Here is a 24,545-nt window from a genome sequence, read left to right as displayed (position 1 = left end):
CAAAATTGCGCATTTTTGGTCGCATCAAATCCAGAATAATTGTAATAAAAAGCGATCAAAAAGTCATATATGCGCAATCAAGGTACCGATAGAAAGATCACATCATGGCGCAAAAAATGACACCTGACACAGACCCAGAGACCAAAGGATAAAAGCGCTATAAGCATGGGAATGGAGCGATTTTAAGGAACATATATTTTCTTTAAAAGGTTTTAATTTTTTACAAGCCATCAAATAAAAAAAAAGTTATACATGTTACATATCGTTGTAATCGTAACAACTTAAGGAACATATATAACGAGTCAGTTTTACCTCAGGGCGAACATAGTAAAAACCCCCCCCCCCCCCCCAAATAAAAAAAAGTACAGTATAAGGAATTCAGGGAAGCACAGGTGATATACTCAGAGCAGTTTGGCTTCCACCATCTGATAGAATGACACATTATAGATTGATGCTACGTATGGTTATAGGATATATACAGATTTCATGAATGCTGCTTCAGTTCCACAATCTCCAGTTCTCCCGGTTATTGAAGCAATACATGTACATTCACTTCTTATATACTATATCACAGCCAAAGAACACACAATACAGTGATGCTCACTCTCCTGTAACATTTCTCGCCTTCTTATGTTAATTTACAGCAAGGACCACTGAGCGGCGCTGCCAGCGGACGACCACCAAGTCCTTTACGTTGTCCTGAATGTGATCAAACATTTTCACCTCATCAGCGTCAAATATATGAAGATCATGTGATGTGTCACGAGGCTGAGAATGAAGCCAGGCCATAAGCATGCTCTCATTATAAACCTATAGGGTGTTGGCCAACTCCTTAGAACCCCCTTATTTTTTTTGAGACAAGTTTTTTTGGGCGGTGATATATCTGAGAGCGTTCCAAAGGGGGCAATGATTATTGATGCACACCTGGTAGGGACGTCTGTGACCTGTGTTGATGGATTTTTCAAGGCTTATGTTTCCTTGATCACATTTTAGGCCATGTTCACATGGCGTAAGACACTGGCCGTTTTGTGACCCGGACGGTGTCAGAGAAGATCAATGAATAACGGCCGCAGAAAACTGACATGTCCGTTTTTTGTGGCACTGCTAGGGATCCCGGCCGGAGCGTATACTATGGGGGAGATTTATCAAACATGGTGTACAGTGTAACTGGCTCAGTTGCCCCTAGCAACCAATCAGATTCCACTTTTCTTTCCTCACAGACTCTTTGGAAAATGAAAGTTGGAATCTGATTGGTTGCTAAGGGCCGTGATTCCCTCAGCTGCAGCACAATGTAAATCCCATAGTAATCACGGCCGTTGTTGCCGATTTTCAACGACGACCATGATTACTACGGAACTTACGTTGTGTGAACATAGCCTAACTATGTAAAGACCAGCAAAACATCTGTAGACAGAAGTAGCTGTGGTTGAAAGTGAAAGCTTGACAAGGGACAGAAGAGGAAATGAGTCAAACTGGAGCCAAAAAACCACATCTTTATTTACCGCATCATCTCTGCAGTAATTGTAGTCTTTTGGTTACAGTTCTGTCCCTTTGACTTTCAACCACAGCTACTTCCGTCTGCGGATGTTCTGTCTGTCTCTGTATACTGAGATGTATTTGAGGAAACTAAACATCTACGTGCCTATCAACTCTGGTCACAGGTGCTCCTAGCAGACCCGCACCAACAATCATTCTCCTTTGGAGCTCTGTCAGGTCCCATAAGGATTCAACTGGGGAAAAAATTGGCTGCAGCCCAAAGGTATATACAGTGGGTCAGATTTATCAATGTCTGTTTTTCGAGAATTTGGTGTAAAATTACCTAAAATTTGGTCGTTGTTGGCGCATTTTTTATTTACATTTATTACGTAAATAAGAGGGAAAGGAGATGGCATTCATGTTAAGGGTATGTTCATACAGCGGAGGAAGCGTGGCGGACTATGAAATATAGTCTCATGTTTGTTTGTCAAGTTAATGGGACAGACGGAACAGCTGCGCGGCCTCGGTTTGAAATTTCCGCAAGTTCCGTGTTGTTAAAGGGGTTATCCAGTGCTACAAAAACATGGCCAATTTTATTTCAGAGACAGCACCGCTCTTGTCTCCAGTTCAGGTGCACTTTGCAATTAAGCTCCATTCACTTCAATGGAACTGAGCAGCAAAACCTGCACCCAAACTGGAGACAAGAGTGGGGCTGTCTCTGGAAGAAAGTGGCCATGTTTTTGTAGCGCTGGATACCCCCTTTAACATACCCCAAGGAATAGTGGCTTAAAAGGTGCCAAATGATTACATTACACACATTCTTATATTGTCTAGTTTAAGTTTACACCATCAAAGGCTTCTTGAGGCAGATTTTGAGCTTTGAGTTTTTCATTTGAACATTTCAGTAGTTTGTAGAGCCTTCTTTTTGCATGAGGGCTATTTTTTGCCCCTTTTTTGTGCCATACATTCAGGCTGGGTTCACATACATCAGATGGTCCGGCACCCTCGGATATTTTAAAATGATGTAATTTAAAATAATGGGATCAGTTCAAACATCAGTTTCCTTCCAGGGCTTTGTACGGAGGGGAACGTGGCCGGACCGCTGGATATATACGTAAAGGGGACCTTAGATGTTTTTTTGGCTAAAGCAAGAGCCCAAAAATTGACCGTTTGCAACTCAAACTTTTCTGGGATGTTTATGTCCCAAATTAGGTGTCAAAATGCGGCTGTATTTTGGCATGTAAACTGCCTAAAATAGTGTACTTTACGCTTAATTTTTAGAGATGAGCGCAACTCTGGCATTTGATTACCGGTGGCTGAAGAAGTTGGATACAGCCCTAAAAAGTCCTGGAAAACATGGGTACAGACATAGGCCATAGACTGTATCCATTTTTTCCAGACTCCCTAGGGCTGCATCCAACTTCTTCAGCCATCGGTTATCAAATGCCAAATGACTGGTCTCAAACATGCTCGAGTAGCGCTTATCTCTAATAAGTTGAAAACAGACCCAAAAATAACATGATCTTAAAGTAGAACTCCAGTTGTGGACTTAAAAATTATATACTGATCAATACCTTTGGGTAACTTAAATCCTGTTTATAACCCTCAGTGCCTCTCTGCTTTATATATGTACTCCATTAGAACAGAGCTGTTTCCTGTGAATACATATAACTACAGCGACCTAGTCTGAAATCCACATACTGACATACAGTAAGGACCCATGCATGTCTACGGGTGCCCTATTATGGCTGCATTCTGCACTGAGATGTAATGGAGCTGTTAGAGAATGGCCCCATTGGATCCTGTTAACATCTTATTAAAGTGTCACTGTCGTTTCATTTTATTTGCACAAAATCAATAGTATAGGCGATTTTAAGAAACTTTGTAATTGGGTTTATTAGGCAAATATGCCATTATCTGCATTTAAAAAGACTTGCCCCAGGACCCCCCTCCCCTCCGCTCTCTCATCTACTGCTCATTATCAGGAAATTTGGACTCTTTTACACAGTCGGGCCCTGTGTAATCTATGGAGAGGGGAGGAGGGAGATTAGTCGACAGCAGAGAGCAGAGAACAAAGAATTACACAGCGGGACCTGTATGAAAGCCGGTATACAGAGGTCAGAGAGGTTAGTGCTGACTGTCAGGGGAGATAGCCGGTGATGTAGCTGTAAAATAACTCTCTGTTTTCCTGTTTTTGTGCCTCATCTCCCTCCACCACTCCCCTCTCCATAGAGAACAATGAAGACAGGGGGGGAGAGCTTCAAACTGCTTTTTAGTGATAAAAATGCATTTTTTGGCTAATAAACCCAATTACAAAGTTTCTTAAAATCGCCTGTGCTATTGATTTCTGCAAAAGAAATGTAAACGACAGTGACACTTTAAGGGTATTAGTTTACAAGGAAGTATAGTTGCTGGTCTACAAGCTGCTAGGAGGGTGATTTGTCCCCCACTGGGATATAAAGCATGGGTCAGAGCGATGAACATTTTAGTAATTTCTGAAAAATAATTTTAGTTAAAGAATGCCCAACTGGCCAAATTCTGGATAACATTGCCTTAAGGGGAAGAGGTGGAAAATTCTTGAATAATAATAAGTCTTTTATGGGTTTAACGGTCCTTCTTCCCGTCGTAAGGCTATGTTCACATAACGTATGTTTAGCATATGCTAAACATATGTTGTATTGGAATTAAGGGAATCCCGGCCGTAGCGTATACACATAGGTGGAGATTTATCAAACAGGTGTAAAGTAGACTTGTTTTAGTTGCCCCTAGCAACCAATCAGATTCCACCTTTCATTCCTCAAAGAATCTGTGAGGAATGAAAGGTGGAATCTGATTGGTTGCTAGGGGCAACTAAGACAATTCTACTTTACACCAGTTTGATAAATCTCCCCCATAGTGTACGCTTCGGACGGGATTCCATCCAGCCCCACGAAAAACTGACATGTCAGTTTTCTGCGGCCACTATTCATTAAATAGCGGCAGCACAGAACATGTCAGTTCACTCCCTGTGCGGAGTTCACATGAGAAATGAAGATCATCTGGCCGGTACTGCAGTACCGGCCGGGATGATCTTCAGTAACACCGGCCGTTCTGTGACCCAGAAGAGGTCACAGAACGGCCGGTGTTATACGCCATGTGAACATAGCCTAAAGAGGTATTCTGAGTTCTATTATTATTATGAAAAATATGCTCAGCCTGGTATATACTCACACTCCTGCACTTCACCCAGAGCTGCTCCGGTTTCACAGCACTTTTCCTGTTCGGGATTAGAGAGTGCAGGACACTGTGTTTAAGGTGATGTATTATTCATCATTTTGTCAGTTTTTTTTATGTTTGTATTATCTTTTACTGTGATAGTAGAAGGGGAGAAAATGAAAAGTGAAGGATACTGTTGAGACAATTAGGGTGTGAGAATGATATGATGCATTGGTGTTCCACTGCAGACCCATAAGAGTGATTTCTAATAAATAACTGTATATCCTAATAAAGTTACCTATACTGTATATCAATACTAGTATACTGTTTTAATCTCTTTAAATATATTTCTTCATTGCAGTGGCCAACGTTATCCATAACCTAGTATGTCTTTGGGTAGCATGGTGGTTAGCACTGTAGCCTTGCAGGGGTTCTGGGTTCAAATCTCCACCAAGGGCAACATCTGCAAAGAGTTTGTATGTTCTCTTCTTTTTCGTTTGTGTGGGTTTCCTCCCACACCCAAAAAAACATATAGACACTCTATCCAGGTCAGAAGCAGTGATCGCAACTGTTCGGGCTGCACAGTCCCAGCCGAGCCGACTGTCACCTGGTGCCCCAAATGTATAGACAAATGTCAAGGGACAGAAGCTCTTCATAAGTAATCTTCCTTAGGGTGTGTTCACACCTACAGGATCTGCAGCAGATTTGATGGTGCAGATTTGATGCTGTGTTCAGTTATTTAAATGAAACCTGCTGCGGATCCGCAGCAGAAAATCAGCTGCGGATCTGGTAAGTGTGAACGTACCCTTAAGGGTCCATTTACACAGAAAGATTATCTGCCAAAGATTTGAAGCCAAAGCCAGAAACAGACTATAAACAGAGATCAGGTCATAAAGGAAAGAATGAGATTTCTCCTCTTTTCAAATCCATTCCTGGCTTTGGCTTCAAATCTTTGGCAGATAATGTGTGAGATAATCTTTCTGTATAAATATACCCTTATTTACCCATATTGCATATCAAAAAAATTGTGATGTTTCGGCTCTCACATACTAAGCCTTCCTCACACATAAAACATTAGACACTTTCCACCACATTTATATCAAAAAATGTTTAAGGAAGGCTTAGTATGTAAGAGCCGAAATGTCACAATTTTTTATATGCAATATGGCTGAATAAAGGAAGATTACTTATGAAGAGCTGCTGTCCTTTGACATTTGTCTATACAAAAAACATACAGATATGTCAATTTAGATTGTAAGCCCTAATGGGGACAGGGACCAAAACTGACAAACTATGTAAAGTGCTGTGTTCACACATGATGTTTTTGCTGTAATTTTGCAAAGAAAAAAAAAAACATGAAAAACACCATGCATGAACACTGCCTTAGTGCAATTACATTCCTGGTCAACCTTATTGGTATATCTTTAGGGGCAGAAAAAGAGTGCCAAAACTTAAAGGGGTGTTCTGGGGAAAACATAGAGCCTAAGGGACACTGAAATATCCCCTTTTAATGTAGTTTTTGCCCCAAGTGGAACTATAAGGGAAGCCAATTCAATTGTCCTTTCATGGACAGATAAATCTTGTGTGACATAGTGGGTAAGTACAGATGTGCAATAGGCATCCCCTGTGTGTGTGCGACCCCTGCTGGTTGTTTCTGAGAGACACAGTTTCAGGGAAGATCCCTTTGAAATTATCGTAAATTAACCCCTTGATGCCTGAAATGAGTCCAAAGAGAACCTGTGCCATACTGTTACAGTGCTATAATGGTGTGGGCACTGCCCATGCAGGATCTGTAGTGGAGCTGCAGTTATTATACACAGCAATGACTCTGATCTAGTGACTGGGAAACCTCAGCTCCCCTTGCATGTATGACTAGACCATCACAGCATACAAGAGGACAGCAAAGGAGGGATTCTCCTCAGGTCACAGGCACATCTGGTCATGAGATTTACTGTATACCCATCTGCCGACAGCCCAGCGTCCACTAAATGTCTCTGTAAGTATGTTGAGCTAAATAAAAAGTTATGCATGAGATGGGGCAGAATTTATTAAAGGGCTTATCCAGGCAGTGTTTTTACGCTGGAAAGGGAAACCAAGAGCCGGTTAGAAGACACGCCATAAGGCATGGAGCATAAATGATGAGTAATTGTTTTAGCGCCATGTTTGCTAAATTTTCACTTTTCTTTTTCAAAACCTCAGGGAAAATAGCAGCCGGTTGGAGTCTTTTACCTGCTGTTAGTTTCCCTTTAAGACCAGGGTCTGATTAGAGCCATCTGCATATTGTCTGAGGGAATTCTCTTCACAGGATTGGTAGGTAATAGCTCCAAGTGTCACATTTACCACCGCCACACCAGACCTGACCAATACCACCATACTGTGACTGGATAACACAACCGCACCAGACCTGACCAATACCGCTATACTGTGACTGGATAACACTGCCACACCGGACCTGACCAATACCGCCATACTGTGACTGGGTAACACCACCACACCAGACCTGACCAATACCACCATACTGTGACTGGATAACACAACCGCACCAGACCTGACCAATACCGCTATACTGTGACTGGATAACACTGCCACACCGGACCTGACCAATACCGCCATACTGTGACTGGGTAACACCACCACACCAGACCTGACCAATACCACCATACTGTGACTGGATAACACTGCCACACCGGACCTGACCAATACCACCATACTGTGACTGGATAACACTGCCACACCAGACCTGACCAATACCACCATACTGTGACTGGATAACACCGCTACACCAGACCTGGCTAGTACCACCATACTGTGACTGGATAACACCACCACACCAGACCTGACCAATACCACCATACTGTGACTGGATAACACTTACACACCAGACCTGACCAATACCACTATACTGTGCCTGGATAACAACGCAATACCAGACCTGGCCAGTACCACCATACCGCCCCCTTCAAAAAGACACCAGATTTACTGGCAAGTCTGAATGGGAGGTGAGAGACTAAAAAATTTTAAACAAAAAAAAAAAAAAGTTGTTTCCTTTCCCCTGCTCCCTGGTGCTGCCCTAGGCACTGGACCACAGGTACCTAGTGGTAAATACAGCCCTGATCTCTATACATTAGAGCTATAGACCATTGCTTTTATAGCAGAGTGGTGGTCGGTAACCTAGACAATGATCTGTTAATAATCTTAACAAATCTTTCAGATGACTAAATATATAAATTGAAATGAGCAATACCCCTTTAAAGGGGTTTTACAGGACTATATGATGTGAATAGGAGTCAAGCTGCAGCTACCTGGTGTCCCCACTATACAATGAATGGCACATTCCCTGCGCCTAGCACTTAAGGAAAACTCCTTCCCAGAATTCCTCTCCTCTCCAAAATATTTGCAGCGATGGTGGAGGATATGTTTTTTTTCCTTCCTTGGCCTGTTCTCTCTCCCATCATGTAAAGCTCTGCTCTGTTCCACTCCTGTGTTATTCCTCACTATTCATGAATTGACAAGTGGGCATCTGTAGAAGCCTCACACTGTCCAATCCGTGCTCACAGTATCAGACTGTTTGGGGACACACCCCTTTGACAGACAGAGCAGTTACACCCAGTTGTCTATTTAATAAAAACTATGACATTTCAAGGTGGTGGAATAACTAAGGAACAGCAGAGTTATAGATGTTACTGAACTTTTTAACAAAGTATTGAGTAACATAGACATCACGGATGCAAGTTCTGGTAGATCATCAAGAGCAAAATCCACCAATTCTATATACGGTATAATGTGTGTGTGGACCATTTATGTTTATAGGGGAGCGCGGTCAGCTAGACGATCAGTAGATAGTGATCAGCCAATGGTAAGATCAGATTCAAATCCATTTATTCATGAATGTAAAAAGTAATAAAACTCCATATTAGATCTCTATGACAGAGCTGCATGGAATCCATAGGTGCAGTAGCCCTGTCTTAGGGTACTAATACACGGAACAATAATCGCCCGAATCGGCCCTATCCGGTCGATTATTGTTCAGTGTAATAAATATAACGATCAGCCAATGATTGTTGTCATCGGCTCATCGTTGATATGGGTTCTGACCTATAATTGTCGGCCACCGACCGTGCACCGCTACGTGCAATAGAGGTGCACGGCTGGCGATTTGCAAAATAAATACTTCACCTATACATGGTCCAGGGCTCCTCTTCTCCCCAGGTCCTGCACGCTGCAGCTTCAGAGCAGCCTGTTTTAACTAACAGGCCACTCAGCCAATCACAGCCAGTGATTGGCTGAGTGGCCTGTCAGTTAAGACAGGCCGCTCTGAAGATGCAGCGCACAGGACCCAGGGAGAAGCGGACCGCAAGAGGAGCCCTGCAGCATGGATAGGTAATGTATGCAGTTTAAGCAAGGGCTGCAAGGACATCGGTAACGATGTCCATGCAGCCCTTGTTATACGATTATCAGGCCGTGTAATAGGCCCGGTAAACGAGCGCCAATCTAGCAGATCGGTGCTTGTTTACAATTATCAGGCCGTGTAATAGTACCCTTAGGGCCCTATTCCACGGGGGCGATAATCGGCCAAATCGGCCCCATTCGGCCAATTATCGCTCCGTGGAATAGAGAGCGATCAGCCGATGATCGTGTCATCGGCTGATCCTTCATTTAGGGTCAGACCTAAAATCATCGGTCACCCACCGCGCATCGCTACGGTGGAATAGCGGGGCGCGGCGGGCGGCCGACGATTTGAGAAGCAGCATACATTACCTGTCTGGGCTTCTCCTGTGCTCCGTCTTCCTCCCTGGGTCCCGCAGCATCAGCAGCTCCGGAGCGGCCTGACTGAGCTGTCAGACCGCTCAGCCAATCACAGGGAGGGACCGCCGCGGCTAGTGATTGGCTTAGCTGTCTGAGAGCTCAGTCAGGCCGCACCAAAGCTGATGCTGTGCTGCGGGACCCGGGGAGGAAGACGGAGCGCAGGAGAAGCCCAGACAGGTAATGTATGCTGCAAGGACATCAGTAACGATATCCCTGCAGCCCTTGCCTAACGATCTTCGGGGCCATGGAATAGGCCCAGTAAACGTTTACATCGTTGCTCGGCCCGTGGAATAGGGCCCATAGCCTGTTACTTCAAGTACTTATATTGACATAAAAAGCCACAGTGAGATCATAGCGGATGTCATCATGATGTCACACCGATGCTTCCTAATCGTAGACGGGAAGTCACTGTAGTGTGAGCTGCTTTGCATGATTAACAAGCGAACATCAGACCTTTTGGCATATGTATACACTCTGCAGCATGGGCGTCTCTTCCCCCAATTCCCCTTATTTACAGATAAATTAAATCAGTATTCCTGTTTTTTTTCTTTCAAATCAACTGGTGTCAGAAAGTGCCAGAGATTTATAAATTACTTCCAGTACTTATCAGCTACTGTATGTCCTGCAGGAAGTGGTGTATTCTTTCCAGTGTGACACAGTGCTGCCACCTCTGTCCATGTCAGGAACTGTCCAGAGCAGTAGCAAATCCCCATAGAAATCCTCTCCTGCTCTCTAGATTAAAAGGGGTTTGTGAGACTACAGCGTCCACTGCGCAGACCTCTGATTTACAGCAGTGTTGACCAACACAACTACAACTTCCAACAGCTGAAGGCATGCTGGGAGATGTAGTTCTGCAACAGATGGTCACTGGAGACATGTCCAGAGTTCTTTATACCCATCCACCATGACTAATCCTTATCCTGGCCAGCAGGGCAGTAATATCTGTATCACTGTTGTGTTCTGGGAAAGGATAAGACGTCCAGAAGAACGGCCTCCTCCTTGCATCTATACACCAGTGTCAGCTGGAGGCTTTCAGTCTTTTAAGCAGCTGTTTCATACACTTGATCTTATGCTTCTGCCGCTGCGCCCGGCGATGCAAGCGTCGGATTTTCCTTCTAAGCACCACAGTATCAGGGCTGAGAGCAGAGTAAGGGATGTCACTCTCTGCGATGTCACACGTCACTGAATAGGTGTGATCCGCATGCTCATCAGGGTTATCACTCTCCACGCTGTGGTCTTTGCTCTGATCTTGGCCCTCAGGGTAGCCGTCCTCCGCAGGGCCGCTGGCCATCTTCTCCTGCAGTCATCCAGGCCATGTGAGGACGACCATCTAAAGAACTTCTAGAAGGTGGACGGCACTTCGACCTCCGTTATGTTACCTAGATGCGATGGATTCCTATAAAAGATTCAGATCACTGCGGCTGGTTACATTCTCATGGAATAGCTGTATCAGTAAAAAAAGAAATTTAAAGGGATTCCCTTAAAGGGGAATACATTATAAACCCTCCAACAACATGTACTTTCTCTTCTGGTAACACAGCCAAATCCCACTGTGTTAAAAGGGTACTACAGTAAAATGTTAACGTTATATAGATTTGTAATTTACCTCTATTTAAAAATCTCAAGTCTTCCAGTACTTATCAGCTGCTGTATGTCCTGCAGGAAGCGGTGTATGCTTTCCAGTCTGACACAATGCTCTCTGCTGCCACCTCTGTCCATGTCAGGAACTGTCCAGAGAAGGAGAGGTTTTCTATGGGGATTGCTGCTGCAGCAGAGAGCAGACTGAACACACTTCTTCCTGCAGGACATACAGCAGCTGATAAGTATTGGAAGATTTGAGATTTTCAAATAGAAGTAAATTACAAATCTGTATAACTTTCTGATACCAGTTGATTTAAAATATATATTTTTTCTGGAATACCCCTTTAAGAGAGTGAACGTCTAAGCCAGTGCATCCCATATTGTAGCCATGAGGCCAGTCCTAGCCTTATACATATACGATATTACTGATATACATAAACCTTTTTGCACAACTAAACCCGAATATGTCCCCGGTGATATACTGGCAGGTATACAGAATAATGGCTGAACTACTAGTCCCAGTATAGCAGGATTCCCCCTATCATCACAACCAACAAGATGGCCACTTACCGCCTGAGAAGCGACAAGTAACACCCTCCCCTGCTCCGCCCCTTCCGCCGGAAGTCAGTCCCGGCTCTTATCTAGCTAGTAAACAGGTCGCTCTAGCCGTCCCCGCAGACTCTATGGCTCTGTTTCCGGCGGAAGTAAATAGATTGTCTGGCCGGCGTTTCTATGACAGTGAAAGTCTCTCTGTCCTGTCATCTCGCTGCTCCGGAGTCCCGGAAGCGAGAGTGAGAAGGAATGGCGGAGAGTCCGGCGGCGGAGGCGATCATTCTGCAGGGGGCGGTCGGGGGAGGGATGATGCCCCACCTCAGCGGCCTGCAGCCCCCCGGGAGCTCGCACCTGGCCACCTCATCCGTGTGGGACCCCACAGCCAGCGCCGACTGGGACAACGAGAGGGCGTCAGCGCAGTGTGTGCTGCGGATCAAGCGGTGAGAGGCTGGGGGGCTCCTAGTGGGCGGGGCTGGCTGTGCCCCCTCATTCCTGACCCCAGGGGGCAGCACTGGTCACTACTATAAGAAGGTTCTCTGTGATGATGTCATGTCTACCGGATGACAACCTGACCTAGTGACGTCACTACGTTTGTGATGTCATTACATATAAACATACTATTTTAGCATTTTGAATGTTTTACCCAGCAACATATGTATCACAGATCTGTCACATTACACAGAACAATCTATGGTTACCATAGTGATCGATACCTCAACAGGTGTCAAGCTCAGACCATCCCGCTGTTACAGAACTACAATTCCCATCATGCCTGGACAGCCAAAGCTTTAGCTTTGGCTGTCCAGGCATGATGGGAATTGTAGTTTTGCATTTTAGCAATAATAACGTCGGATATCCTACAGTCACTGAAGGGTTAAAGGGATATTCCGCTCAAACATAACCTTTCATATGTTGCTGCCCATGGTGAGACTAACAATAACTTCCATACTTGTTATTATCTATTCAGTCTCCTTCCCCCAGTTCTGAGCTGCTGCTTTCTGCTGAAGGCACAAAAATCTGTGCGTGAGCTTTCCTCTCCGTCTCCTCCTCCTTCCCCCTCCCTTCTGAGGCGACTGATGTAAACAAGCAACTTTGTAATGCCGGAAGGATTTGGGCCCTATTTCACCGGACGATTATCGTTCGCATAATCGTTAACGATTAACAATCTCAAACGACCGCTATTGCGAAAGACCTAAAAACGTTCGCTCATTTCCATGGAACGATAATCGTTACTTATGATCGTATTTGCAATAGTTTTTTCTTCGCTATTGCGTTCGTCTTATTCAATGCGACTGTTTTGCGAACGAGCAACGATAAAAATAGGACCAGGTCTTATAAAACGATCAACGATTTCTCGTTCGTACGATTATCGCTTAGATTCGTACGATTTAACGATTCAAATTAGTTGTATTAGATTCGATACGATACGATTATCGCTTAGATTCGTACGATTTAACGAATAATTAGTCGTAGTGAGTCCATCAGCAACCCTTTCAGCATTATAAAATTGCAGATAAAGCCAGCAAGGGACTTGTTTACATCAGCAGTCTCAGGAGGGAGGGGGGAGGAGACAGAGAGAGAGGCTTATACACAGATTTTTATATTATCAGCAGAAAGCAGCAGCTCAGAACTGGGGGATGGAGACGGAATAGATAATAAGTATGGAATGAATTGTTAGTCTCCTATGAAAAGTTATGTTTGAGCGGAATATCCCTTTAGGCATAAAGGTTTACTTTGACGTGTAGCCGTCGCTTTCTTTGCGGTAAAAACTACGTAGCGAAACAATGAGGTGGATTTGTTGTTGTGTGGTGTTTTTTTCAGGTTTTTACATGTTTCACCCTCAAGAATGTGTCTAAAAAGATGTAAAAGATTTTAGAAATCTAAAAGTTTAGTATAACTGTGTGGTGTGATACTACTGACTGAGGACTGTATAGACCAGTGTTTGCAGACTTTTTAGCTGTTGGAAAACTACAGCTCCCAGCATGCCCGGACAGCCAATGGCAGCCCGCGATAGTGACTTCATGAGATTGAGCTGGCCACATGTTGTCATGGACATCACACAGACATGTGGTTGAAGAATCATAGAGCGGAAGAACATCATCTTCAGTGGTGTACAACTCCAGGGTTAATCTCACGGCCCTCCAGCTGTTGCAAAACAACAATTTCCATCATGTCTGGACAGCCAAAGCTTTAGCTGTCCAGGCATGATGGGGATTGTAGTTTTGCAACAGCTGGAGGGCCGTGACATTGATCTCCCTGGTCTACAACCTAAGGTTTTCCAGCTGTTTCAAAACCACAACTCCCATCATGCCTGGGCAGCCAACACCTGCAGATTGGAGACCACAGATTAGATAAACTTCCCTGTATCTTACTTTCTATTTCACAGCCAAATCTGAAAGAATAGAGAGAAACTCTTCTTCTCTCCGTTTCAGCCTGGTTTGTGCTGTGCGGATCATCATGCCGGTTGCATCTGGCACTGGAAACATGGCACAGTGGGGGAGGTAAGGGTGGGTTCACACTGCGTTTTTGCAGTCCGTTTAATGGACGAAAAAAGTGTCAGCAATGTTTTTGTGTCCCTCAAAAAAAAAAACAACGGTTCCGTTTCGATCCATTTTTTTTTTTATAATGGAAGTCAATGGAAAAACGGATCAAAACGGATGCACACAAATGCATCTGTTCTTTTTGCAATCCGTTTTTCATTTGTTTTTTTTGCAAAAGACGGATGAAAAAAAAACGCAGTGTGAACCTAGCCTAACTCACAAGTTTTGGTACATGAGACCCGGCAGGCTTCCTTGTCATTGAGTTAGAACATTAACTCAAATACTAAACACATTTTATTAAAGGGCGATATTTTTTTTTTTTTTTTTTTTTTTTTTTTTTTCTTCTTTCAAATCAACTGGTGCCAGAAATTGTAATGGTGCGTTTACACAGACAGATTTATCTGACAGATCTTTGAAGCCAAAGCCAGGAACAGACTATAAACAGGGAACAGTCATAAATGAAACACTGAGATTTCTCCTCTTTTCAAATCCATTCCTGGCTTTGGCTTTAAAAATCTCAGATAAATCAGTCTGTGTAAATGCACCATTATTGACTTTCATTTAAAAATCTTCAGTCTTTCAGTACTTATCAGCCGCTGTATGTCCTGCAGGAAGTGGTGTATTCTTTCCAGTCTTGAGAGCAGGAGAGAATTTTTGTGGGGATTTGGGGATTCGTGATCTTATGGATGGTCGATCACTTGTACTAGTGTAACCCTGTTATGTGGTACCTAGTTATATCATTATGCCTAGGTGTCCCTGCTCAGGCACCTACCCCTTACCTTTCTAATCCGACCTGTATAAATCAATATAGGTAGGAACTAGTGAGACTGGCTGGTTTTCACCTGCAGGTTTTCAGGACCGTAAATGTCTCCAATCCACAAAAAATGTATCCATAGTGCATCTGTAATACATATTGTGGATTAAATTAAAGAGGACCTGTCACCCCGGCCCGCCTGACCCCCCCCCCCCCCCCCAGTGAAGCCGCGGATACTTACCCCTTCCTGGAAGTCCCGCTCCTGGACCCGGTCCTGGCACAGAGAGGTCGCCGCCTGAAGCTGTGCGCGTTATGCTATCACTAGAGACGAGTCTGACGTCGATAGAAAATGATACAGATCCCTTTAAGGTGATCTGTATATTTGCGGATCTTTAAAATTTACAGATCCGCAAAAATTATGGATTCTCCTATTGACTCCGCAATTATGGCCCGCACTGTTTATTTTGCGGCACGGATTGCGGATCCGTTAAACTATGGATAGTGTGACCAGTCCAGTAGAAATCAGTGGGCCCTAAATTTGTCTGTTGTTGCGGATCCACAAATACGGACCAATTTAGGGACCTTGTGAATAAGGCCTGAGTGTTAGATCACACAAATAGGTCAATGTGTATGCGTGGTGTCTCATTGTCACTCTTCTCTTTGCTTGTATCATATGTGGTTCACCACCACATTTGCCAGGAATGGGTTTGCCGTGTAGCTATCATGGATGCCACTTTGTAGTATCAGTCATATAGACTCCCACGTTAAATAAAAATAATAATAAATGCTTGTTTGGTGGAATAATGAAGAGGTCTGTCCTGTTCCATTCAGCAGAAAAACGCAAACCTCCTCTGGGTCCCCTGTTCATCAGGTTAAAGGGGTATTCCACTCAAACATAACTTTTGATATATTGCTGCCCATGGTGAGACTAACAATTCCTTCTGTATTCGTTATTATCTATTAAGTCTTCTTCCCCCAGTTCTCAGCTGCTGCTTTCTGCTGAAAACACAAAAATCTGTGTGTGAGCTTTTCTCTGTCTCCTCCTCCCTCCTGAGAGGGTTGATGTAAACGAGTCCCTGGCAGGCTTTATCTGCAACTTTGTAGCTTCTTTGTAATGCCAGGAGGGATAATCAAAGAGAGTTCATCAGCAACTTGACCTCAGACTAACCCTCCCAGCATTACAATGAAGCTACAAAGTTGCAGATAAAGCCTGCCAGTGACTTGTTTACATCAGCTGTCTTAGAAGGGAGGGGAAGACAGAGAGAAAAGCCCTGTAATCGCGGTCTTCCCCTTCTCATTCTGTGTTTGATATTTCTTCTTCTTTTTTCCTCAGGGATATTATGTCAATTTATAAAGAGCCGCCTCCTGGGATGTTTGTGGTGCCGGATCCTCATGACATGACAAAGGTACACACGTTCATCCAGACAGGTTACAGCTCACGTTTTTCTGTGGGCCCTCCAGCTGTGACAAAACTACAACTCCCATCATACCTGGATGGGAATTGTAGTTTTGCCACAGCTGGAGGGACGACGGTTCCCCATGCCTGCTCTATAGGATTGTATATGATTTTATCCCTTAGTGCGGCGGTCCCCAACCTTTTTTTTTTTTTTTTTTCCCACCAGTGATTGGTTTCAGGCAAGAAGATCCGAAGCACAAAAAGGGAGTGATCCTCCGCTCTGACCATGTAAGAAGTTTCATTTATCCAAAGGTAACATGTTTCCGGATAACTATAATCCCTAGGATGATACCTATGTAGGGATTAGTTGTCCGGAAACACGTTACCTATGTATAAATAAAAAACCTCTTACCTACATGGTCAGCGCGGAGGATCATTCCCTTCTTATGTTGTCCCGTGCCCGTGGGTGTTGTGTTGGTTTTACTACTGCTGCGGCCATTTTCTGTATTATATTGTGATTGCTCTATACAGTGGTTGTGACCTGGCACATCCCTACCAGGTGGGCAGTGACCTATTCACTCTGCTTGTGCACGTTGATTCATAATACGGTGTTGCTATATGAGGACCTTTACCTTTGTGTTTTTTCTTCTGCTTCACCAGTGTCAGGTAAGGCCATTTGTCCATGGCCTGGTCTGGTGGGGGCGGGGCTTTGGTTGGATGGGGTTGGCGATAATAAATACTGTTATTTAATTATGATGTTTGCCTATATTCACGTTATAAATTATTGTGCCTTTTTTTTACTTCTCTCCATGCCCCTAGTATTGTTGTTGACTCCCCATGATGCCCCTAGTATAACAGTCAACCGCCTCTAGTGTTGCAGTCGACCCCCCCCCCCCGATGCCCCTAGTGTTGCAGTCGACCCCCCACCGTGATGCCCCTAGTGTTGCAGTCTACCCCCACCGTGATGCCCCTAGTGTTGCAGTCGACCCCCCCCCCCGTGATGCCCCTAGTGTTGCAGTCGACCCCCACCGATGCCCCTAGTGTTGCAGTCGACCCCCCCCCCCCCCCGTGATGCCCCTAGTGTTGCAGTCGACCCCCCACCGTGATGCCCCTAGTGTTGCAGTCTACCCCCACCGTGATGCCCCTAGTGTTGCAGTCGACCCTCCCCCCCCCGTGATGCCCCTAGTGTTGCAGTCGACCCCCACCGATGCCCCTAGTGTTGCAGTCGACCCCCCCCCCCCCCGTGTTGCCCCTAGTGTTGCAGTCGACCCCCCCCCCCCGTGATGCCCCTAGTGTTGCAGTCGACCCCCCCCCCCCCCGTGATGCCCCTAGTGTTGCAGTCGACCCCCCCGTGATGCCCCTAGTGTTGCAGTCGACCCCCCCCCCGTGATGCCCCTAGTGTTGCAGTCGACCCCCCACCGTGATGCCCCTAGTGTTGCAGTCAAACCCCCCCCCCCCGTGATGCCCCTAGTGTTGCAGTCGACCCCCCCGTGATGCCCCTAGTGTTGCAGTCGACTCGACCCCCCCCCGTGATGCCCCTAGTGTTGCAGTCGACCCCCCCCGTGATGCCCCTAGTGTTGCAGTCGACCCCCCCCCGTGATGCCCCTAGTGTTGCAGTCGACCCCCCCGTGATGCCCCTAGTGTTGCAGTCGACCCCCCCGTGATGCCCCTAGTGTTGCAGTCGACCCCCCCCGTGATGCCCCTAGTGTTGCAGTCGACCCCCCCGTGATGCCCCTAGTTTTGCAGTCGACCCCCCCCGTGATGCCCCTAGTGTTGCAGTCGACCCCCCCGTGATGCCCCTAGTGTTGCAGTCGACCCCCCCCGTGATGCCCCTAGTGTTGCAGTCGACCCCCCCCCCCGTGATGCCCCTAGTGTTGCAGTCGACCCCCCCCCCGTGATGCCCCTAGTGTTGCAGTCGACCCCCCCACCGTGATGCCCCTAGTGTTGCAGTCGACCCCCCACCGTGATGCCCCTAGTGTTGCAGTCAAACCCCCCCCCCCGTGATGCCCCTAGTGTTGCAGTCGACCCCCCCGTGATGCCCCTAGTGTTGCAGTCGACTCGACCCCCCCCGTGATGCCCCTAGTGTTGCAGTCGACCCCCCCCGTGATGCCCCTAGTGTTGCAGTCGACCCCCCCGTGATGCCCCTAGTGTTGCAGTCGACCCCCCCCGTGATGCCCCTAGTGTTGCAGTCGATGCCCCTAGTGTTGCAGTCGACCCCCCCGTGATGCCCCTAGTGTTGCAGTCGACCCCCCCGTGACGCCCCTAGTGTTGCAGTCGACCCCCCGTGATGCCCCTAGTGTTGCAGTCGACCCCCCCGTGATGCCCCTAGTGTTGCAGTCGACCCCCCTCCCCGTGATGCCCCTAGTGTTGCAGTCGACCCCCCCCCCCCCGTGATGCCCCTAGTTTTGCAGTCGACCCCCCCCCCCCCGTGATGCCCCTAGTGTTGCAGTCGACCCCCCCGTGATGCCCCTAGTGTTGCAGTCGACCCCCCCGTGATGCCCCTAGTGTTGCAGTTAGACCTTACAAATAATAATAATAAACATCCCACTGACCTTTCCTCTGCTGCATACTGGCCGTGTCCTCTTCATTCTAATGCTGGTGCACGATGAAATGATGTGATGGCAAGCGACGTGCGGGAGAAGACGAGCACCGCTCTGATGTACAGGAACAGAGAGTCCCTGTACTTCCATCATGTAGTACGCTATAACATGTATGTACAGGGGCCGGGGTTGAACCCTGGACTCTGCTCCTGTACAGTAGTGATTGATGATACATATATTGTACATTCTTAGGGTTACAAAATTTGCACCCCTGAGAATTATGCACCGCTGGTGGTTGGGGACCCCTGCTTTATGGGACATGTCTCATTTTCAGCGCTATCACAGTTTTTTTTTTTTTTGCTGCCAAACTTCTTTAGGAGCTCCTGTTCCTGGACACAGCAGCAAATCTGCATGAAAATCACAGGCACAGGTCTGATATAGATTTGCTGCCACCTTATGAGTACTACTCCTAATAGTATCTGGGAGTATCTATCCTCCACAGTCACCCTATACCTGTTATATTGTTGACAGGATCCATGGCTTTTTTCTAAGTGCTGGGGAGTGGTTGTATTCATCATAAAGCATGGGTGCCGTCACCCTGAACATCTCTTTCCTCCTTGGTAACAGTGTAAATTCTCTTGTCTTGCAGATCCACGCACTTATTACAGGTCCCTTTGATACACCTTATGAAGGCGGCTTCTTCTTGTTCTTATTCCGATGTCCTCCAGATTATCCAATTCACCCCCCTCGAGTTAAACTGATGACAACAGGCAACAATACTGTGAGGTTTAACCCCAATTTCTATCGTAATGGCAAAGTCTGCCTGAGTATACTTGGGTAAGGAAATATTTTAGTCTTTTCTTGGCTGCTCATATCTAGTAGTGACTGAGCTACGAGTCTGAGGCTCCGCTGATCATTGGTTTATAACAATGCGATTTGTTTGCCTCAACCAGTACTTGGACAGGACCTGCGTGGAGTCCGGCTCAGAGCTTGTCTTCAGTGCTCATCTCTATCCAGTCCCTGATGACTGAAAACCCTTACCACAATGAGCCCGGGTTTGAGCAGGTATCAGATTCTCTTCTAAGCATGTAGTTCATGGTGCTGTAACAGTAGATCAGGTATTGGGAACCTACGTCCCTCCAGCTGTTGCTAAACAATTCCCATCATGCTTTGCTTGATAGGAATTGTAGTTTTGCGACAGCTGGAGGACCATAGGTTCCCGCTCTCTGAAGCATATACTGTTTACTCCATAGGAAAGACATTCGGGAGACAGCAAGAACTACAATGAGTGCATTCGGCATGAAACCATTAGAGTGGCAGTGTGCGAAATGCTGGAGGGAAAGTGCCAGTGTCCTGAGGCCTTACGGTAGGTTACATACTGCAGTGTTAACCTGGGCTGTTATGGAATACAACGTGCCTGATCGAGATGAGCACAACTGGAGCATGCTTAAGTCTCATCATTCAGCATTTGATTACTAGTGGCTGAGGAAGATGAATGCAGCCCTAGGGAGTCCATGAAAACATGAATACAGCCATAGACCAGAGGCCATGTTTTTCCGGACTCCCTACTGTCACATCTGACTCTTTCAGCCACCGTTATTCAAATGGAGAGGGGTCATTTTCAGACGTACCCGAACGTTCTCAAGGCTTGCTAATCTCTAGCTGTGATACCCCCCCTCCCCCCTAGTTTGAAACTAAGGGAATGTTTGCTATGATTTCCATCCTATGTACTTGTAAACTGTAATACATAGCGCAGACAAACTCGCAGCCATGTTGTTCGCTATCCAGTTTTCCCAGATTGAGACACAACTTGATATGGCTTTTGGAGTTGCCAAGAATTCCTAATTCGTATTCCCATAGGAGAAACCAGTATGTAATGTCATTCCTTCTCTCATTCTGCCAACTTATGTGCCTGATGGTTCGTTTTTACAGGCATTTGTCCCAGATTTAGTACGGCTGTTGTGCCAGAATTTTGTCCTCAGATGCACCAGAATCGCGGCACACTACAAATAAGTGCAAAGTGCACCAAAATGAACAGCAACTGGCAAGGGAACATGGCTTATTGGAAAAGGGATGGAAAATGTGTGCAGCGCTATGCACCACAAATGTCACATGATTCTGGCACATTTTGGACTACAGGGGTATTCTGGCCATTTTATACTTTTAATATGTTGCTGCCCTGGCAGAGAATGTAACAAACTGCTATCCTTACCTTTCCACACTCCCCTGGTGTCCACCTACTGCATCCCCGAGTCTCTGACTAAATGATTATGCCTCCACATATCCACTCAGCCAGTCACTGGCAGCGGCACTGTCCCATCTCAGTCAGTGTTGGTTGAGCGAGTCCAACTCCGGAGGCAGGATTGTTCAGTCAGGGACCCAAAGATGACATAGGAGGGCACTTTGGAAAGTAAGAAAAGCCTATTTATGTTCTGTTCTGTGCCGGGGCAGCACACATTCAAGGTTTTAACTGAGTGATATACCCCATTAGGGTAGCTTCACACTAAACGGATCCATTGCCTTGTATTTCCTATGAGAATACATACTCGCAGTGGGATTGACATGTTGATTGATTATGTAAGTTAACCCCCCACCGGCCGGAGCATACTGTACCTGCTCCAGTCAGTGGCTGCGGCAGAGCACTGATTGGCTGAGCGGGACATGTAGATGCTGGGAACCCCCAAAGCAAGCCGGAGTGCGGAGCAGGTACAGTATGCTCCTGCGGGATGTCAATCCCGCTATGAGTATGTATTCTCATAGAAAATACAAGGTAATGGATCCGCTGCGGATTTCGCTGCAAATTTGCAGTGTGAAATCCGCTGCAGATCCGTTAGGTGTGAAGCCACCCTTAAAGTAAGCCCCAAAAAATTCAACTTCTATCGGATCTACCACTGCTATCGAGATTGTTGAGTTGTCAACATGTGGAAGACAACGATCAGCCGATATCGATATCGGCTAATAATTGCTTTGTGCAATAGGGGCTTTAGACTTGACTGCCACATGCACCAGGTTTTTTTTTTATAAAATTTTTGAATAATAAAACAGAACTCCAAAAGAACAAATTACATATAGAGTGCAATACAATAATATGGGCTAGAGTGGCTAGGAACCTAATAACAAGGATAATCTTGGCATATGCAGTAAAGTCACATTGGATTTAACACCGATTTTGGTATTTCTGACAATGCCAAGGATTAGTCCTATTAAATTACTAAAGGGGCTAACTTCCATGCAGACCTATTGAACATCCTTGGATTTCTGCCACAATATACTGGATTCCAATGTGACATGTAGCCGTACCATATAAATGAGGTTAGCTGTTATTGACCATGGAGATGCTTCTTGTATGACTGATTTTCTTTTTCCTATAGGAGTGTAATGGAAAAATCCTTCTTGGAATACTATGACTTTTATGAAGTGGTTTGCAAGGATAGATTTCACTTACAGGGACAAAGCATGCAGGTGAGTTTGCTGATAGTGTGGGTATTGGTTCTTTGTGTGGGTGTGTGTTATGTGGAGAGGGGGGTAGCCATGCCTTTTACAATAGGTAATGTTTCCATGTGATAATGATAATACTACAGCTCCCTGTTATGTTACACTCTCTGGGTCCTATAGAAATAGCAGGAGCACACAGAACTGAGAGGGGTTTGGGGGGTACCACAAGGTATCTGACAGGTGATGTCACAGGACAGACCTATTGCTATAACACATAAAGTCATGTCATTTTCTTGTGGTCGGTGATGAAATACATGGATAAACCTGAGTCAGAATGAAGCAGATGAAGACGTGGCAATGCTTGGGGGAATTTTGCGTTTTTTGGGCAAAAAAGTAAACCAGGGTGCTTCTTTAAAATGGGTCATACACTATTCGTTCACACTACGGAATCCGCATGGAGAAGTTCTGGCAGATTCCGTTGCTCGTAACCGTTCACATCTCTGCCCGTCCTATAGACTCAATTATTTGGGCGGGCAAATTCCGCCGAAAGAATTTACATGTTAATTCTTTCGGCGGAATCGGCCCGGCCATAGAATGGTGGAACTTCTCAGCGCAGATTCCGTAGTGTGAACCCGCCCTAAGGGTCCATTTACACAGAAAGATTATCTGCCAAAGATTTGAAGCCAAAGCCAGGAATGGATTTGAAGAGGAAAAATCTCAGTCTTTCCTTTATGACGTGATCTCTGTTTATAGTCTGTTTCTGGCTTTGGCTTCAAATCTTTGGCAGATAATCTTTCTGTGTAAATGGACCCTTAGAAATACCTCCTCTTGGGATGAGACTCCTAGGATCTGGTGTTGCTTGTGTAGTGTGTTGTGAGGGTGACATCTTACATTTTGCGCTGCTTACAGGACCCGTTTGGTGAAAAGCGAGGACACTTTGACTACCAGTCTCTTCTCAGTCGTCTGCAAATTATCCATCAGAGAGTGCGGGAAAAACACCGGCGTGAAACTGTGGATATAGACTCGGACTCCAGCTCTTCTGAGACAGACATGGACACGCAAGGAAGTTCAAACCCATAAGGTATGGGGCTATGAGACGTAGAGCGTCGGCTGTCGTTACGTCAGACTCTAGCTGTTATGCTGGATACTAAAGACTTTGTTGAGCACAAAGCCACTTATGCTTTTGGCGGCTGTTTGGAAGCAGAGTAAGTCTATCTCTCTGCCAGCGCTAAGGAAAGACGACATGTGGTCGCTTCATAGACAGCAGTGAGGCTTGAGCGGATGGAGCCTGGATCACACGTGAAGGCAGCAGTTTCACTAAACCTTATGTTCTTTGTGAAATGGTCATTTAATCGGCCCAGACAAGCCAAAGAATTCAAATCCAGGTGAGCCAAGCCTTGCCCAGCCACAGGATCACCACATGACAGACGCCGTGAACCATCTTCTTTTTATTTTATGTTTTTTCACCCCTTCGAAACCAGCACTTTGTCTTTTACCTGATGGGTTGTGTCCTTGTTATTTCCCCATAGCTTTCCTACTTCTTTTTCTTTGTACTTGCTGTATATCTGGGTAAGCAATGTGAATAGTTAGGATTCACTGCAGCCCATTCACATCTATTTATGTTGGGATTTTAACGTGATGGATAAGACTGTTCATTCCAATACATGGAAGATCTCTGTGACCAACAAAAATCACAAAATCCTGGTCATGAAGAGATGTGAATAGACGCCTATAAATGCCTTAGGAAAGCAGGGGCAGGCAGCATGATCCAGTGTTTTTTTTTACACTTCACGATAAATTCTAAGAATAGTTTACAATGTTCTTTAGACCTTTGTTTCCACAGTAAATTAGAGCACACTCAGTAAGACTTGGTACAACACAAAAAAAAATATTTCCTGTGTGGTTGCTGCGGATCCCCCAACGGAACAGTGGTTTTTATTAGGCCGCTACATGGTGTACACTCACTCTTGTATCAGATCGCATCTAAAGTCAAGTGCCTAGTGAGTGTTGTACATGCAGCGATGTAGCAGAGCCTGAGGAGGATCGGGGTCCCCTTAGAAGAAAGAACTGGTCTATAATCATTTTGAAAACCACTGCAACCTCTTTAAAATGAATGTCCTCCATGTTGGGTTTTTTTCCCAGTCTACAAAGGCCTGAAAATTTTGTGCCAAATTTCTGGTTAAGCTTTGTTTTTCTGATTTAGTGCTCCAAAGCCTATGTATAGCTATGATGTTACATTACTAACTGTGTCAGCAGTCTAGGTCTGAATT

At 45.5% G+C, this 24,545-nt stretch overlaps 2 protein-coding genes across 2 annotated transcripts in view; both read left to right on the top strand.

The window, feature by feature from the left end:
• CALCOCO2 (calcium binding and coiled-coil domain 2) overlaps positions 1-1,229 on the top strand; it is a 39,096-nt gene extending 37,867 nt beyond the window's left edge. Inside the window, exon 19 of the mRNA XM_069953171.1 lies at positions 645-1,229. Within this exon, the coding sequence (XP_069809272.1) occupies positions 645-791 (147 nt within the window). The 3' untranslated portion in view covers positions 792-1,229. The remainder of the gene's footprint in view (positions 1-644) is intronic.
• Positions 1,230-11,761: 10,532 nt separating this feature from the next.
• Positions 11,762-23,955, top strand: UBE2Z (ubiquitin conjugating enzyme E2 Z). Its single transcript, XM_069952575.1, has 7 exons — positions 11,762-12,050; positions 16,238-16,310; positions 19,490-19,677; positions 19,794-19,905; positions 20,094-20,206; positions 22,212-22,302; positions 23,185-23,955. Exons 1-7 carry the CDS (start codon positions 11,860-11,862, stop codon positions 23,353-23,355), a joined length of 939 nt encoding a protein of 312 aa, XP_069808676.1. The 5' UTR covers positions 11,762-11,859; the 3' UTR covers positions 23,356-23,955.
• The last annotated feature ends 590 nt before the right edge of the window (positions 23,956-24,545 follow it).

The sequence above is a fragment of the Dendropsophus ebraccatus genome, chromosome 14 (assembly GCF_027789765.1).
Source record: "Dendropsophus ebraccatus isolate aDenEbr1 chromosome 14, aDenEbr1.pat, whole genome shotgun sequence".
NCBI classification, from domain to species: domain Eukaryota; kingdom Metazoa; phylum Chordata; class Amphibia; order Anura; family Hylidae; genus Dendropsophus; species Dendropsophus ebraccatus.
This window is presented reverse-complemented; position numbering and strand designations above follow the sequence as displayed.

Bases quoted from the DNA above. Each gene is read 5' to 3' on its own strand.
- UBE2Z (XM_069952575.1), top strand. From the start codon at position 11,860: ATGGCGGAGAGTCCGGCGGCGGAGGCGATCATTCTGCAGGGGGCGGTC. The intron at 16,311-19,489 runs GTACACACGTTC...CTTGTCTTGCAG, and splicing joins ATCCTCATGACATGACAAAG to ATCCACGCACTTATTACAGG. The intron at 19,906-20,093 runs GTATCAGATTCT...TTTACTCCATAG, and splicing joins ATGAGCCCGGGTTTGAGCAG to GAAAGACATTCGGGAGACAG.